The following is a 19,064-nucleotide window of genomic DNA, read 5'->3' on the forward strand; positions in this document are numbered from 1 at the left end:
TTATAAAGAAGGCAAGACAGCGAATATACTTCATTAGGAGTTTGAAGAGATTTGGTATGTCAACAGATACATTCAAAAACTTCTATAGATGTTCTGACAGGCTGCATCACTGTCTGATATGGTCGGGAGGTGGTGTGGGCTACTGCACAGGACTGAAAGAAGCTGCAGAGGGTTGTAAATTTAGTCGACTCCATCCTGGGTACTAGCCTACATAGTACCCAGGACATCTTCAAGGAGCAGTGTCTCAGAAAGGCAGTGTCCATTATCAAGGACCTCCAGCACCCAGGCCATGCCCTTTTCTCACTGTTACCATCAGGTAGGAGATACAGAAGCCTGAAGGCACACACTCAGCATTTCAGGAACAGCTTCTTCCCCTCTGCCATCTGATTCCTAAATGGACATTGAACCTGTGAACACTACCTCACTTTTTTAATATATATTATTCCTGTTTTTTGCACGATTTTTAATCTATTCAATATGCGTACTCTGTAAGTGATTTATTTATTTATTATTGTTTTTTCCCTCTTCTATATTATGTATTGCATTGAACTGCTGCTGCTCAGTTAATAAATTTCACAACACATGCCGGTGATAATAAACCTGATTCTGATTCTGGTCCTAAAGTGCTTCCCCACTTACACTTCAGTCACTTAACCACGTGTTTTTGACCATTAAAAAGTCAAATGTTGCCCCTACTCTTAACATCATAAACCAGCGGGTTGTTGTTATGTCTCCCGTCGCTGTGCAAATGGGTGACACCTCCCGCTCCCTTACCAGGGAGGGAGAGAACCTTTGGTTTGTCGATTGTCAGATGAAATGCGAAGCTTTTGGGGTAACTTTGGTCTGTGTCTTTGCTATTGCTTAGCACGCGCTTGGGCGCGGTGATGGTACCGATGTGGGGGAGGGGGGATCGTTGCTCGCTGCCGCTTATGTGCGGGAGAGGGGAGCTGGGGGGGATGACTTTGGGGTTCTCATGCTTAACTGTCATTCATTCTTTGGGGCACTCTGTTTTCGTGGATGTTTGCAAAGAAAAAGCATTTGAGGATGTATATTGTATACATTTCTCTGATATTAAATTTGACCTTCTGAACCTTTGAACCTACTCTAGTTGGACATCAACATATTTTTGAGAAACCTTCCCCAGACTCACTTAACAAATTCTACCCCATCCAATGCCTTGGCACTATGGCAGTTCCTATGTCCTTTTGCAAGAAGACATTATTTCCACAGTAATGGTGAAGGAGGAGATAGTTGAGATGTAGGATATTTAAAACTGGATGACATGGAGAATTTAGAATTTTAAGTTAAAAATGTGTTTAAACAAATTGAGAGGATAGTTTGATAGGCAAGTCGAGAGTTGATAAGGAGAATGCATTTGATGTCATGAAAATGAATTTTGAGAGGCTTTTGATTTTGTGCCATATAACAGGTTTACCAGCATGTGGCATGAAAGGATAGAGAGCGTGGAGGAGAAATTGACTAAGTAGAGATCAGAGGACCTTGGTGAATGAATGTTTATGTTGGACTGGCAGAAGATAATTCTCCCTGGATCAGAGTTGGGGCAATCATTTTCTTTTTATCTATATTAATTGCCTAGACATCGGGCGGAGCGGGTGCAGGGTGCTTTTTACAGTTTCTAAATTTATAGATGACACAAAAGAGTATTCGGTGAAATGGTCATACATTGCAGTTAGGTAAACAGGCTAGTGAAATCAACAGACGTTTAATGCTGTGAAACGCAAGGTGATACATTTTGGTTTTAAGAATGTGTAGAGGCAACTAGAGTAAAAGATACTGTTCTGAAAGGGGTACAGGAGCAGAAGGATCTGTAGGTATGTGTGCATGAATGGTAGAAAGAATCAGGACAAGTTGAGGAAGCAGTTTGGAAGGTGTATGAAAATCTGGGCTTTTTCAGTATGGGCAGAAGGTATTAAAGTAGGGAGGGTAGGCTGAACCCTGCTGAAACACTGGTCAGGCCTAAATTGAAATATTGTGTTTAATTTTGGTTGTCATTTTGTTGAAAGATGTGAAGGCATTGGAGGGGATCCAGGGGGGAAAAATCAAAATGGTTCCTGAGTTTGGGGACTTAATTATAAGAATAGAGGTTAGTACGGTTTACTTTGCAGAAGACGGTAAAGAGGAAATTTGATGGAAGAATATAAAGTGATGAGGTGTCTTGACAGAGTGGATTATGGGGGCTGTTCCCATTGTGATACAGAAATACAATAAAGTGAAAGAGCATTAACAGCAAAAAGATTAGAAAAATAGAAGGCTATGCAGTAGGGTAACGCGAGGCAGTTTCGGGAGTAGGTTACGTGGTCGGCACAGCATTGTGGGCCAAAGAGCCTGTAATGTGCTGTAGATTTCTATGATTCTGAGAAGATATCTACAACAGGTGGAATGTGAGGCAGTTTGTAGCTTCCAAGAGGAAACTTCAAATTCCAGTTTAATTGCCATTCAACAATACGAGAATACCGATGAATACAGCCAAGCAAAACTGCATTCCTCCGGGGCCAAGGTGTAAATCACGGTACCCGCAGTCGCACTGAGTACCGAGCATGAATAGCACATATAAAATAACAAGTAAACATAGAGTCAGACAAAAAATATATAGCCCAAGTCCCTGAGTGACATGTCCTGTAAACAGATAATGCATGGGTGTTATCAGCAAGAACAAGCAGCTCTCAGCGGTCTGCAGACAAACCCACACGCACACGTATTCCACAGGAATACTGCAGATGCTAGAAATTCAAGCAACACACATCAAAGTTGCTGGTGAACGCAGCAGGCCAGGCAGCATCTCTAGGAAGAGGTACAGTCGACGTTTCAGGCCAAGACCCTTCATCAGGACTAACTGAAGGAAGAGTTAGTACGAGCAGCCTTGAACTCCAGGCCGGATCTTTATGTGCTGCTATTGTGACTCGCGTCTCCCCTTCCCCCACCAATACTCTGCAATCTCGTCTCCCTCAGATCCCATTGTCAGCTCCCGGGTCCTCAGAGGCTCCATCTTCCTCTCACCTCAACCCTCCCCTCTCCACTGCCACCCCCAGCCTCCCCCCTCCCCCCTCTGATCCCAGCTCTCATCCGTGCCGGTCTTTACCATCCCCTCCGACCTTCAACTGTCGGAGGCAGAACACTCTGTCCTCAGTAAGGGCCTCACCTTTGTCCCCCTTCGCCCTCTTACTAACTCTTCCTTCAGTTAGTTCTGACGAAGGGTCTCGGCCTGAAACGTCGACTGTACCTCTTCATAGAGATGCTGCCTGACCTGCTGTGTTCACCAGCAACTTTGATGTGTGTTGCGCACACGTATTCCAGCTTGTCTTCCACTGAGTGACCACTGGATGGCAGCACCAACAGGAGGGGCAGTCCGCAACCAGGGTTGGCAACTTTCTCACTCCCAAATAAGGGACAAAGGTAGCACTCAAATACGGGACACTTGTGTTTACCCTGAGAAAGACTACCATGACCGTGAAGCCTTGCGCAGGTACCTGTGTGCACATTCGTGACGTGCGCATGCGTGTACGTGCTGATTTTTTTTCTACAAATTGGTTTTGGCTTAATCTTCCTGATTTTGCTTTTACTATACGTTAGTGTTATTTTAGGTTTTATGTGTTATTTGGTATGATTTGGTAGGTTATTTTTTGGGTCTGGGAACGCTCAAGAATTTTTCCCATTTAAGTTAATGGTAATTTACATACCTTGGCTCCACAATCACGGACAGCCTCTCCCTAGACCCCGAGATCAACGGACAGATCGGACGAGCAGCCTCAACATTCGCCAGGCTGACGAAGAGAGTCTGGGAGAACAGAAAGCTGACAACGCACACCAAAGTTGCGGTCTACAGGGCCTGCGTCCTCAGCACACTGCTTTACGGCAGCGAGACCTGGAACCTCTACTACAGACAATAGCGGCGTCTCAACGCCTTCCACCTTCGCAGCCTGAGACGCATCCTGGACATCACGTGGACTGACCGAGTCACCAACAATGAGGTCCTGGCCCGCGACCAGATACCCAGCCTCTTCACCCTGCTCCAACAACGCCGTCTCCGCTGGCTGGGCCATGTACACAGTATGTCAGACGGGAGGATCCCAAAAGACCTGCTGTAACAGGGAACTGGCCTCCGGCAAGAGAGCACAAGGGCGGCCCCATCCCCATCTTCGTTTTAAAGACATTTGCAAGAGAGACATGAAGTCACTGAAAACGAACGTCGAGAGGTGGGAGGACATCGCAAGCGATCGCTCTCACTGGAGGCTGGAACTACGCAGAGGTCTAAAAAGAGGAGAAGAGAAGCTGAGGCTTGCTGCTGAAGAAAAGCACACTCGTTGGAAAAACAGCACCAAGCCAAGGACGGCGCCTTCAAGTGCAGTCGATGCAGCTGAGACTGTCACTCCCGTGTGGGCCTCCACAACCACAACAGGCGCTGCTGTAACACAGACTGAAGCAAGACTTTCCAGGCGCAGATCCATGGTCTTGCAAGACTAACGGATGCCACCAACCACCAATTGCTTCTTCGCTTTACGCCATTTCGGCTTACGAATGGTTTCATAGGTACGCTGTACCTTAGCGGGAGAAATATGGGACAAGGGCGGTCTCGTATGGGACAAACCAATTTAGCCCAATATACAGGATGCCCCTAATACGGGACAGTTGGCAACCCTATCTGCAACCCAGCATGGATGTCACACCATACCGCCTCTGGTGTCTCCTGTCCTGGACATCTGCAGCAGGCAAGCCCCTGGCTTGAGGCCTAGTCCTCGCTACAAGCGGGCTCACACACTTCCCCTGCCATCTGTCTCGCCAATGAACAAGGGATAAGCAGCTTGCTGATGGGGTAGACCTGCAGAACTTGAAGTTCTTAATGTCCAGCATTATCTGTGATCATAAAAAAAATGTCTCAGATTGACAAAAACACCCTTGTTTGGTCCCCAAAGTGCTGGAAGAACTCATCAGGTCAGGCAGCGTCTAAGGGTCGACGTTTCAGGCTGAGACCCTCCAAGAGGACTGAAAAGGGCGGAATAAGAAGGTGGGGGTGGGGGGTACAAGCTGGAAGGTGACAGGTGAAGCCAGCTGAGGGTGAAGGTAGATGAGTGGAGGAAGGGTATTGAAGTGTGAAGCTGGAAGGTGATAAGTGTGAGAAGTAAAAGGGCTGGAGAAAAAGCATCTGATAGAAGATGGTGGACCAAGGGAGAAAGGGAAGGAGGCATCTGAGGCAGGTGAGGGGAACCAGAATGGAGAATGGAAGAAAGGAGAAGGGGCGAAAGGGAGAAATTACTAGAAGTTAGAGAAATCGATGTTCATGCTGTCAAGTTGGAGGCTGATCAGATAGGACGTGAGGTGTTGCTTCTCCAACCTGTGAGTAATACTATTGTGGCAGCAGAAGAGGTCATGGACTGTCCTGTCAGAATGAGAATGGGAATAGGAATTGAAATGTTTGGCCACATGGAAATCATCCTCGTGGCAGACAGAGCAAAGGAGCTCAGCCTTGCTTCACTGTTGGGTTTTTGATGACTTGAACAGATGCAAAGGTAAGCAGGAAAGCAAATGGTGAGGAGGCTACATAGTGTCTGCAAAAGGTTATGAGCAAGGCAGAGTGAGTGGGCAAAAAAATGGAAAAGCCGATGGGAAGATGAGGTTGTCCATATTCTGATTGCAACCTCAATTCTTCGTTTGAGTCTGTCCAGATAACCTTTTAACTCCTTGCTTAACAAGAATCTGTCTTCATCTATCTGAAAACTATTGAAGACTGCTCCTTACCAGTCTTTTGAGAAAGAGAGTTTCAAAGATTCCTGACCATGGGCAGTAAATAAAAATTCCCCTCATCTCTGTTTTAAATGGAGATCCCCTTAATTTTAAACTAATTGCTTTATGTACACAATCTGTATGCGAGTCTTTGCAAATCTTGCACAAGGACATCTAGATATACCCACATCTGAATTCTCAATTTGGATAATATGTTTCAAATTTTTCATGCCAAGGTAGAGAATTTTGCATTTTCCTTCATTCTCTGTTTGTGAGAGCTTTCCCTATTGCCAAGGCCTATCTGCTTGCAAATCAACATTTGTGGAGAGAGAGGGGCAATGAATAAGGGATTGGTTGCGTGAAATAGTTAAATTCAGTGAGATCCCAAGTGCCTCAATGTACCCAGACATAAAATGAGATGCCACTTACTGAGTTTATGTTGTGCTTCATTTGAGTAACATACGACATCAAACTGTGAATGTGATGGAGAAATAAAATAACAAGAGACTGAAAGTTCAGAATTATCTTTTCACTTTCACATGGTTTGTATCTTATCTTTTCTTTCCTTTCATTTCTTGACTGCCCTATCTGCAGCTTGTGGGAGGAGATGCAGAGGCTGGTTAGTTTCTGTATCCAACAGAAGCCCTCTGTCTCCCACACTATTTTGACAACACTGCTTCCTATGCACCCTTTTTTAGAGTTTCTCCATCTCCATTTCTATTCTGCTATGAGAATTTCCAGATTTTAGGATATCTATTTTTCTTAACGATGGCATAGTTGAAAGGACTTTCAAATAAATCTACCCCCTTTTTTTCTACACTTAATGCCCTCACCTTCTCTCTCCCAGCCAGAGCATTGTGTTACCCTTATCTTTGTTTTCAACTCCCAGTCTTTATGTTTAACAGATCTTAACTTCTGTCATATCCAACATATTTGATCACCTGACATCTAGTTCCCTCCTATCCCCCTTTTAACACACCAGAAAGAACATTCCCTCCATGATTTTCTTGTCCACCCATCCAGCTACTTCCCTTCTCACAGTACTTCCCTATGCAAATGCAGGAGAAGCAATATCTGCCATTTTTCTTCTATCTTTTTTTTCATCCAGTGGTCCCAAGGGCCCTTGCAGATAAAGCAACAATTCACTTGCACTTCCAATTCAGTGTGTTGTGTTTGCTGCTCACATTGTACCAAATTCACCAGTGTAGATGATACCACGCAGTGAGCAATACATGATCGAGTCCCACTTTCATTCTGCCGTCTCTATCTCTGGCAAAGACATCCATTGCAAGTTTGGGAATAACCCCCCACCCCACGCCCATGCTACATCTGTGTATGTTGAAGCTGTTGGAACTTAGTTTGCATTGAACAATTTCAAGTAACTATTCCAAACTTTTTCTGCCTCATTCTACTGATGTAGTGATACTGTTCTTTTTTCAATGTGTTCTCTTTATTTTCTCTCCAACTGGTAATTTTTAAAATAATTCTCACCCAGCTACTTAATCTGCACCCTGTAACAGACATCCTGTTCTTCTCTTCAGCATTATGACTCCTCCATTTTAATCTGGTTTGTTTTTCACTTTCTCAGTCCAGTTGAAGGGCTCTTGGGTTGAAACATTTCCTGTTTCAGTCACCACCGATCTTATCTGATGTTTGAACCTTTTTTTTTATTTATAAATTATAGTCTCTTAAAGTGACCAAATCTTCTCATCTAACACAGTGTGCAAAATGTGAAGTAGAAAAAATTTCTTGTCACAAAGTTCAGGTACATTCATTCTTTACATTAGACTCTGAATGAATGTGTAACTCCGAATGAAAGCTTGCACTCAAGAGTGCTGGTGCAGGCTTTCAACCTGAAATGTCGAAAGCTCCTTTCCACAGATGCTCCTTAATCTGCTGAGTTCTTCCAGCAGATTGTTTCTTGCTTCTGATTCCAGCATCTGCAGGCTCTTGAATTTCCATTCGTATTCAATATAACATCCCAACTCCTTTACTCAATACAGTGATTTATGGAGGCCAGTGTGCCAAAAGGTCTCTTTATAACCCTATCTACATGTGATGCCACTTTGAAGAACTTATGGATCTGTATTCCCAGATTCCTGTTCTTCCACACTCTTCAGTGCTCCACAGTTCACTCTGTATGTCCTATGTATGTATGTGCTTATTCTCTGAAAGTGCAACACCTCACACTTGTCTGCATTAAATTCCATCTGCCATTTTTCCAGCTGGTCCCGATCCCACTGCAAGCTTTGATGCTCTTCCTTGCTATCCACTACACTCCCAGTTTTGGTGCCATCCGCAAATTTTCTGATCCCGTTTACCACATTATCACCTAAGTCATTAATACGAATGATAAGCAACAACGTACCTTGCAAAGATCCTTGCAACTCATGACTAATCACAGGCCTCCAGTCAAAACGATGACCATCTGCTACTACTCTCTGAAATTTTCCCCATAAGGTCACGTTGGATCCAATTTCACTACTTCATCCTGAATGCCAAGCGACTGAACCTTCTAGGCCAGCCTCCCATGTGGAACTTTGTCAAATGCCTTGCTAAAATCCATTTAGACAACATCTACCATCTTTCCTTCATTTCCTTCTTGGTAACCCCCTCAAAAAATTCTATAGGTTTGGTGAGACACGATCTATCACATAGAAGCCATGTTGACTAAGCCTTTATCAAGTCCTGTCTAACCAATGACTTGTATATCTTGTTTCTTACCGTGCCTTCCAATAATTTACCCATGACTGATGTTAGGCTCATCAATCTATAATTTTCTGGCTTATTCGTAGAGCTTTTTCTTGAACTACAGAACTACATTGCCTTTTGTCCAATCCTCCGGCACCTCACCTGCGGCTACAGACATTTTTAATATCTCTGACAGGGCCCCCTTCAATTTTTGCACTGGCTTCCCATAGCATCCAATAATATGTATTATACCCGTGCAGAAGTGACATTGCAGCCAGACTGAATATTGATCAAATGTTTAACTAGTTCTGCAGCAGAAGAAACTACAAAAGATGATTCATTCCACGCATAATGACATCAATGAGAGGGTGATCTCTTGCATCTTTGACAAAGAATTATGTTTGCTGTGATTGTCGTTCATTACGCCCCCAATCTTTTGTCACACGCAAATTTGCTGACCCAGTTAATCGCATTCACTATCATCCAACCCATCAATATACTGTAGATGACAAAGAATAACGGACTCAGCAAGGGAATTTGAGAAACAGACAAGAAGTGTGGCTGGTAATTGAAAGGTTGACTCTGTTGCTTGTGATAGGTACAGCAGACCAAGAGTTTCAACATCAAGGAGATTTCCAATGAGTGCAAGGCGGCCTTTATCTTGAGAGCAGGGGTTCCAAACCTGGGTTCTGCAGACCCCTTGCTTAATGGTATTGGTCCATGGCATTAAAAAAAAAAGGTTGGGAGCCCATGCTGTAGGTGGCTGTCTCATTTAATATACTGATGTTTGTTGCTTTTCATTCCTTTATATTTTCAGGAAAACTTTTTAACCGTGAAGAACAGGTTAATGGAACAGATTAAGGATTATCAGCAAAAACAGACAGAACTTAAGAATGACATTGAAGAAAAAGACCGTCAACTGTGGCAGCTCAGGAAAGAATTAAAGGAATACACCGACTTACAACCCCACTGCAGGCCAGTCTTGGAGGTAGGATCCTAGAAATTAGCCACTGAAAAGTTTCAATAAAGACCTTTTAAGCTAGGTATGGACTGTCCATAAAGAAATTGGAAGTTTTTTTTTAATAACTGTGTTATAAGATGATGAGGGGCATTGATCGTGTGGATAGCCAGAGGCTTTTTCCCAGGGCTGAAATGACTAACCCAAGGGAGCATAGTTTTAAGGTGCTTGAAATTGGGTACCGAGGGGATGTCAGGGGTTTGTTTTTCACACAGAGAGTGGTGGGTGCGTGGAATACACAGTGGGCCGCAGTCGTGGAAGCGGATACAATAGGGTCCTTTAAGACCCTCTTAGATAGGTACATGGGGCTTAGAGAAATAGAGGGCTTTGCGCTAGGGAAATTCTCAGCAGTGTCTGGAGTAGGTTACATGGTCGGCTCAACATTGTGGGTTGAAGGACCTTTAATATGCTGAAAATTGCTATGTTCTATGTTTTATTTTGAAAATGCTCCCTTAATGAAACATTTTACTTAATGAAATAAAATGGGGTTTTGCACCACACTTTTTGTTAGTTGTTCTGTTTTTCATTTCAGATGCTTTCTGTTTTAGTTTCATAATGTAGTAAGAACAAGAAATGACATAATGGCGTTTTCTTCCTGAATGCACTAATCTCAGTTTTGGTCATTTTTTAAGTCGAGTACAACGTCAGGTTAATTCTCCGAAGGAAACTTGTACTATTTTCTCAGGAAACAGTACATTTCACTGTTTCCAGTGCTTTGAAACATTAAGTTTTGATGCCGGCAATTGTATTAGTAATTTATAATATTAAAATTGAAATGAATATAAGCTTCGGGCAACATCGTGTCCAATAAAATCTATCATCTCTTTTTAATATCTCCTCTCAGCTTGAAACACACTTCAAATAGTTTTGCTTTGTTTTCCCCTTTCGCCTTATGCCTTTCGTTGACTTCAATTTCTGTATTCGCAGCCTCTACCTCTACCTCCCTAATCCTCTCAGCTAGTTCCTCTTCCTTCAGTCGGTCGTAGGTGGCAAAGAGATTCGTCTTTGCTGTCTTGAACTTGTCTCTTTGCTGTTCTGTTTCGCTCCTTCTAAGTTCGGCATGACAAGCCTTGACCACACTTCTTGCTGCGACGACGTCAGGATGTCTCGAGATCCGACTCTTCTTGATTCGCTTCACAGTAGGCAAACCCCTTGTTGCATCTGTGTGTATGTCTATGAGACGTTGATTGCGGTCGGTGGCCGTCTCTTCCTCCTCCCTTTCCAGTGGGCAGAAGCGATTTCTCACCCCCACTGTGTACTGGGCTTGAAGAATAGGTTGTGAGGAGAATGTCTTCTAGTCTACCTTCTCCTTGGGACCTGTGGCTTTGGGTTGCCGCAGGCTCAGTCTCACTTGCATTGACACTACTTTGTGATCAGATCTGACCGAGTTGAAGGTGCTGTAGGCTTCTGTGTTGATCACACAATAATGCCATTTTGTTCTTACGAGGATGTAATCGAGCTGTTTCCTGTAGATGGAAGCTCTGTTTTCGTATGCCCAGTTTACCAGCTCGCTTCTTGAATTGTGTGTTGGCGGCAATAAGACTGTGTTCCTGGATGAAATCAACCAGATATTGTCCACTTCTGTTAGTAAAGTCTTGGTATCAGTATGGACTATCTTCCCATCCGACCTGGGCATTAAAATCGCCAAGCACAGCCAGGAAGTTATGTGCCGGTATTGAAGTGACAGCTTCGTGAAGTTTACTGTAGGAGGCCTCCACCACCTTCTCCTCGCTGCGGTTGTGCGGGGAGTAACAGCTGATGACAGAGGTCGCCGGGTTTCCGTCCAATTCCGCAGTAAGGATTCTGTCACTGACCCCCTCAGTGCCTTCTTCGCCTTGCAGTTCAACATCAGCCCTACTCCACCTTGTGCTGACATCATCGTCGGCTGTCTCCATGCGGACGAGGTGATGAGGTGCATCCCCTCTACCTCTGTGAACCTTATCTCTTCATCAGGGTGTACATGATGGTGTTCTTGGATCCCCAGGATGGAGATCTCGTAGCTGCTTGCCTGCGATGCCAACTTTGTGCATCGAGGCAAGAGGCGGATGGTGTTTGCGTTGAAGATTGAGATGATCGTTTTTCCTCACAACGCAAAAGAGGCGCAGTTCACTCAGCCCCCTTGTCGAACTCAACCCTCCCCGTGGGGTTTGAGGTTGCATCTTCATACTGCCTGTCTAGGCCAGGGTCTGGGTGTTCCACAGAGTTCCTGAGCACTCCCGGCTTGTTGGGTTGTCTGTCATCATTAGAAACATAGAAACATAGAAAATAGGTGCAGGAGTCGGCCCTTCGAGCCTGCACCGCCATTCAGTATGATCATGGCTGATCATCCAACTCAGAACCCTGCACCATCCTTCCCTGCATACCCCCTGATCCCTTTAGTCACAAGGGCCATATCTAACTCCCTCTTAAATATAGCCAATGAACTGGCCTCAACTGTTTCCTGTGGCAGAGAATTCCACAGATTCACCACTCCCTGTGTGAAGAAGTTTTTCCTAATCTTGGTCCTAAAAGGCTTCCCCTTTATCCTCAAACTGTGACCCCCTCATTCTGGACTTCCCCAACATCGGGAACAATCTTCCTGCATCTAGCCCGTCCAATCCCTTTAGAATTTTATACGTTTCAATCAGATCCCCCCTCAATCTTCTAAATTCCAACGAGTATAAGCCTAGTTCATCCAGTCTTTCATCGTATGAAAGTCCTGCCATCCCAGGAATCAATCTGGTGAACCTTCCTTGTACTCCCTCTATGGCAAGGATGTCTTTCCTCAGATTAGGGGACCAAAACTGCACACAATACTCCAGGTGTGGTCTCACCAAGGCCTTGTACAACTGCAGTAGTACCTCCCTGCTCCTGTACTCGAATCCTCTTGCTATAAATGCCAGCATACCATTCGCCTTTTTCACTGCCTGCTGTACCTGCATGCCCACTTTCAATGACTGGCGTATAATGACACCCAGGTCTCGTTGCACCTCCTCTTTTCCTAATCGGCCACCATTCAGATAATAATCTGTTTTCCTGTTTTTGCCACCAAAGTGGATAACTTCACATTTATCCACATTAAATTTCATCTGCCATGAATTTGCCCACTCACCTAACCAATCCAAGTCACTCTGCATTCTCTTAGCATCCTCCTCACAGCTAACACTGCCGCCCAGCTTTGTGTCATCCGCAAACTTGGAGATGCTGCATTTAATTCCCTCATCCAAGTCATTAATATATATTGTAAACAACTGGGGTCGCAGCACTGAGCCATGCGGTACCCCACTAGTCACTGCCTGCCATTCTGAAAAGGTCCCGTTTATTCCCACTCTTTGCTGCCTGTCTGCCAACCAATTCTCTATCCACATCAATACCTTACCCCCAATACCGTGTGCTTTAAGTTTACACACTAATCTCCTGTGTGGGACCTTGTCAAAAGCCTTTTGAAAATCCAAATATACCACATCCACTGGTTCTCCCCTATCCACTCTACTAGTTACATCCTCAAAAAATTCTATGAGATTTGTCAGACATGATTTTCCTTTCACAAATCCATGCTGACTTTGTCCGATGATTTCACCGCTTTCCAAATGTGCAGTTATCACATCTTTGATAACTGACTGTAGCAGTTTCCCCACCACCGATGTTAGGCTAACTGGTCTATAATTCCCTGGTTTCTCTCTCCCTCCTTTTTTAAAAAGTGGGGTTACATTAGCCACCCTCCAATCCTCAGGAACTAGTCCAGAATCTAAAGAGTTTTGAAAGATTATCACTAATGCATCCACTATTTCTTTGGCTACTTCCTTAAGCACTCTTACAAGGCGCAAAACGAAAGACTGTGTGGCGCGCCACTCCTCACACAGACAGTAGGTGGCTGTTGACTCACAAAGAGTTCATCCGCCCTTTGACAGGTTTGTTTTTAGTCCTGCTGGGTGCCTACACACCCTCCTCCCTGGTTAACCGAAGTGCACCAGGGGTTGTGCTGGTTGAGTCGCTGACAACCGGACCCGAGACAGGTAGTACTGGGTTACGTGGTACCAGTAGCAAGGCAAGGCCCTGACCTGACCCTGAAGGAAAAGGAACTAGCTGAGAGGATTAGGGAGGTAGAGGCTGCTAATGAAGACAAGCAGCATGGAGAAGCATGGCGCCTAGTCAACGAGATCAGCAGACGGAAGAAGTCCCCATCAGGTCAAATAAGTGGTAAAACAACAGAGGACCATGTCCAGACATGGTTTACCCACTTTAAGAACCTGCTGGGAAGCCCTCCAACGATCACAGAAGAAGAAGAGAACATACCCACGATACTAACGCAAGTTGACATCCATGGCGGCCCATTCACTATTGAGGAACTGAAGAAGGCCAAATATGCACTCAAACAGGGCAGAAGTGCTGGACCAGATGGGATATCACCAGGTGTCCTGAAGAACTGTGACCTGGACAACATCTTGCTGGACACATGTAATACGGCACTCATGAAAGGCAACAAACCAGAACAGTGGTCACTCTCAAACATTATCCTAGTCCCCAAGTCTGGATCCCTCACGAAGACAGATAACTACCGTGGTATCAGCTTGACCTGCATCTAGCAAAGCTATACAATTGGATGATCTTGAACAAGATTTGCACCGCCATTGACCCTAAGCTAAGATTCAATCAGAGTGGGTTTCGGCAGACGCGCACAACAGTAATGCAAATACTTGCTCTCCGTAGAATCATCAAGGAAGTTGAGAAGAACAACCTACCAGCCATACTTACTTACATCGATTTTCGCAAAGCTTTTGACTCCATTCACCGAGGTAAAATGCTGAAGATCCTGAAAGCTTACGGAGTGCCAGACCATCTACTGAGAGCAATAGAGTCCAGCTATACCAAAACCATGGCAAAAGTTGTATCACCAGGTGGAGAAACAGCAGTGTTCGAGCTCCTAGCCGGTGTGCTGCAAGGAGACACTCTGGCACCTTACATCTTTATAATCGTCCTTGATTACGCTCTGCGACAAGCTACCAAAGATCATGACAAAAACAACAGGAATTCTGCAGATGCTGGAAATTCAAGCAACCCACATCAAAGTTGCTGGTGAATGCAGCAGGCCAGGCAGCATCTCTAGGAAGAGGTACAGTCGACGTTTCAGGCCGAGACCCTTCGTCAGGACTAACTGAAGGAAGAGCTAGTAAGAGATTTGAAAGTGGGAGGGGGAGGGGGAGATCCAAAATGATAGGAGAAGACAGGAGGGGGAGGGATGGAGCCAAGAGCTGGACAGGTGATTAAAGATCATGACAAGCTTGGTTTTATCATAAAACCTGGACAAACCAAAAGGGTCAGACCAGTTACGCTCACAGATCTCGATTTTACAGATGACATAGTCCTGCTCTCTGACCAGATGGAGGAAGCACAGCAGTTACTGACAAAAGTGGAAATTGAATGCAATAAAGTTGGACTTCACCTAAACGCTAAAAAGTCAGACTACATGGTGTTTACCTGTGTTTAAGGTACTCTCAAGACCGTAAAGAATGATACCATTGAGAAAGTCTTTGACTACAAGTACCTCGGATCAAGAATGATGAGTTCAGAGGAGGACATAAAGATACGAAAGGCAGTGCAATGGAGTGCTATGAATGACATGAAGGAAATCTGGAAGTTGAACCTGACCAGAGGGCTTAAAAAGAGGATTCTCATAGCAGTCATAGAGTCCATTCTCACGTATGGATGCGAGTCCTGGACACTCACCAAGACTATGCGAAAGTCTCTCGATGGTTGCTATACACGAATGCTCCGGATGGCTCTTGACGTGAGTTGGCAACAGCACATGATGAACGTCGAGCTCTATGATGACCTAACGATGCTCACCACTAAAATCGAGGCGAGAAGACTGCAAGTAGCGGGCACTGTCTACGCCACCCTGAGCTACCTGCCAGCCTAGTCGTCATATGGGAGCCCAAGCACGGGAGGATGAACCCTGGGCACCCTCCCAAGACTATGGTCAACACGCTCCTAGAAGATAGCGGTGCGGCTAATGTAGATGAATTGAACACACTGATGAGGGAGAGGGAGAAGTGGAGAGGCCATCATCGTGCCCGACACTGGCCCCCTAGTCCTGAGTTGACGTAGTAGTAGTAATTTCTGCTTATTTCTGTTATTCTTTTTATGTTTGCCTTGCACTTTCCTATTCCATTGAGAAGCATTTGATGGTCAAACCCTCTGGGCACATTAGTTACTTTATCTAGTTGGATACAAACCTATTACTACATAAAAATATGCTGCTTCCTTCTAGTAATGCAATGTAACAAAGGTTAAAATGTATGTCAAATTACCCCAGGAATACTTTAATCTACTTACTTTCTGCTTGTTACACTGCTGGTGTTTAGGGCAGCAGTGAAGGTCCTCCACTCCGGCGGTGTTCAGGGCTTCCTTCGTTGTGTCAACAGCTTCTCGGTTTTCACTGCTGTCAGTCATGCAAGTCCCGGGTGGAGACTCAGGAATACCGTCGCACTCAGATGTAGAAGGATTCCTTATTACTGTTACTGTAACAATTTTGTTTTACCAGTCAGGCTTGTTGGCCCTGAGCTGAACCCTTGAATTTGGAGGACCGCTAGACTACTCTTAATCTGGCCTCTACCTTTTGATTTGTTTAGCATTGGTGACCCTACCAAGAGCCAAAGCATAAAGCCCTGACTCCAGCCAACATAGCTCTCCTGGTCTTTGAGGCACGCAAGCTTCCAAATCACAACAAGGAATACTTTAATCTATTTCATATATATCATCTTCATCTCAGGAAGCTTGTTTTTTATGAAGTAATTGGGAGATTAGTTCCTAAGGTGTTATTCATTGTCCATTCCTAAAACTCAGTGCTTCACTGAAGCTTGTAGTTCGGCTGCACAACTCGTCACCATCTGCAGATCAGAACAAAACTGGATTAATGCAACTTGATCCTTGGTCTTGTGAGATGGGGCCAAAATAAAGGCCAGTGGGGAGTTGGGAAGAATCATTAAGGCTAAGAAGAGAGCTGGGACGTTGGAGGAAGTGTCTCAAAAATCTGGGCATGGAGTCAAGAATCGTTTTGTTGGGTTCGGAATGCAAAGATAGAAATTGGAGACAGGAGGTTTTGCTCAAATGAGAAGGATACCAGAAGATAGTTACAGTAGGTGTTAATTGTTCTGGCTTCTTGACATACAGTGCCTTGCTAAAGTATTCAGCCTCCAACTCTTTGTTTACATAAATGAGTATTACAAGCAGGGATTTTGATCTATTTTACTGAGATTTTTTATTTGTTTATCACGTGCTTCTTTTCTTCACAGAAGAACTTTAAAAGCAGGAAAAATAGTAAAGCATGAAAAACTAAAAATTTCAAAGCTGAAATGTCAGCACTTCAAAAGTATTTAACCCCCTTGCTGAGTACTTGGTTGAACCACCTCTCACAGCTATTACAGCCAGAAACCTCTTTGGATAAGTCTCCTTTAGCTTTGCAAAATGTGATTGAGCAAGGTTTGCCCATTCCTCCTTGCAAAATTGCTCAAACTGTGCCAGGTTAATTGCGGAGCAGCAGTGGACAACAAACTTGAGGTCTTACCAGAGACGTTTGATCGGGTAAGACCTCAAGTTTGACCTCAAGGTCAGGTCTCTGACTGGGCCACTCAAGGACATCAGTTTTCTTAATTTGATGACACCTAGACTGGAGGTGTAGTGGATAGAGAGGAAGGCTATCATGGCTTGCGGCAGGAAATGGACCAGCTGGAAAAATGAGCTGAAAGTGGCAGTTAGAATTTAATGCAGACAAGTGCGAAGTGTTGCACTTCAGTAGGACCAGCCAGGGTAGGTCTTGCACTGTGAACAGTAGGGCACTGAGGTGTGCGGTAGAACAAGGAAAGCTGGGAATACTATCCCATAATTCTTTGAAAGTGGCGTCACAGGTAGATAGAGTAATAAAGAAAACTTGGCACGTGGTTTTCAGAAATCAAAGTATGGTGTACAAGAGGTGGGATGTTATGTTGAAGTTGTATAAGACATTGGTAAGGCCTAATTTTGAGTATTGTATTCAGTTTTGGTCACCTACTTGTAGGAAAGATGTAAATAAGGTCGAAAGAGTACGGAGAAAATTTACAAGGATGTTGCCAGGTCTGGAGGACTTGAGTTATAAGAAAAGTTTAAATAGGTTAGTACATTATTCCTTGGGACGTAGAAGATTGATACTGACAGGGTAAATGCAAGCAGGCTTTTTCCACTGAGGTTGGGTGGGACTATAACAAGAGGCCATGGGTTAAGGGTGAAAGGTGAGAAGTTTAAAGGGAATATGAGGGGAATCTTCTTCACTCAGAGGGTCACGAGAGTGTAGAACAAGCTGCCAGTGCAAATGGTGCATGCAAGCTCGATTTCAACGATGGTAGGGGTACGAAGGGTTATGGTCACAGTGCAGGGTGATAGGAGTAGGCAGTTTGGCATGAACTAGATGGGCCAAATGGGCTGTTTCTGTCCTGTACTTTTCTATGACTCCGTGGTTGCTGAGGTAGTGTGCTCTGTGTCATTGCTGTGCTGAAAGATGAACTAACTCCCCAGTTTAAGCTTTCTGACAGAGGCTAATGGGTTTTTAATCCAGGATTTCTCTGTGTTTAGCAGCATTCATCTTTCCATCAATCCTGACTGGATTTCCTGTTCCCGTTGCGGAACAGCATCCTCATAGCATGATGCTGCCTCCACCATACTTCACAGTAGGGAAGGTGTTACCTAACTGATGTGCAGTATTAGATTTCCACCACACGTACTGCCTGGTATTGAGACCAAAGCGTTCCACTTTAGTCTCTTCCACATCTTTACAGTATCTTCTAAGTGACACTTTGCAAAGTCTTTACAGGTAAGGATATGATTTTTTTTAGCCGTGCCTTCTTCCCTGCCACTCTTCCACTCTTCCATAGATATCCTGTTTTTGCAAAGCCTTGGAGACTGTGGAGCCATGAACCTCATCTTTCAGTTGCAGCCACTAACTTCTGCAGCTCATTTAAAGTGACTGTTGGCAGCAAAGTAGCCTCTCTTACAAGTATCGTTCTTTTCCAGCGACTAGGTTTAGAGAGGCTGCCTGACCTAGGCAGTGGGGCTGTGGTTTTATATTCCACCTTTTCATGATGAATGGCACTGAGCTCCGAGATATGTTCAGTGCCTTCGAGATGGTCTTGCACCCTTCCGCAGATTTGTGCTTCTCTATTATCATTTCCCTGACTTGTCTTGAATGCTCTTTTGTCTTCATTTTTGTTTGGTCTGTTGAAAATCTACCATACTCTTAGACCTTCCAAAAAGGAAGGGGGTATTTATTCAGGTAATCCTCCAATTTTCTACATCAATAAATTGGTTAAGTTGGTAAGGTCATGTACAGTATTACATTTGAGGAAAGTTAGTGTATGAAGGGGATGAATACTTATTCAACCTCTCAATTTTGGTTTTTAATCTTTAGTAAATTGTTAACAGGTTTTAGAATGTATTTTGGATTTGACATGACGCACAATGTTTTGTAGATTAGCTCAAAAAAAATCCTGCTTCACTGTATCTTATATTTAGAAAATGAGGTAGTAAAATGTGAAAATAGTTGTGGGGGCTGCATAGTTTTGCAGGGCACTGTAAACAATTGTCTGGCTAAAGGATAGTGAGCATG

The 19,064-nt window shown here is 44.3% G+C and overlaps 1 protein-coding gene across 2 annotated transcripts in view; it reads left to right on the plus strand.

Annotated features, from left to right (window-relative positions):
• LOC134348632 (TRAF family member-associated NF-kappa-B activator-like) overlaps positions 1-19,064 on the plus strand; it is a 103,019-nt gene that overhangs the window by 34,652 nt on the left and 49,303 nt on the right. For both annotated transcript variants that reach the window (XM_063052322.1, XM_063052323.1), the window contains exon 5: positions 9,248-9,418. In XM_063052322.1, the coding sequence (XP_062908392.1) occupies positions 9,248-9,418 (171 nt within the window). The remainder of the gene's footprint in view (positions 1-9,247; positions 9,419-19,064) is intronic.

The sequence above is a fragment of the Mobula hypostoma genome, chromosome 6 (assembly GCF_963921235.1).
Source record: "Mobula hypostoma chromosome 6, sMobHyp1.1, whole genome shotgun sequence".
In the NCBI taxonomy this organism is placed as follows: Eukaryota; Metazoa; Chordata; class Chondrichthyes; order Myliobatiformes; family Myliobatidae; genus Mobula; species Mobula hypostoma.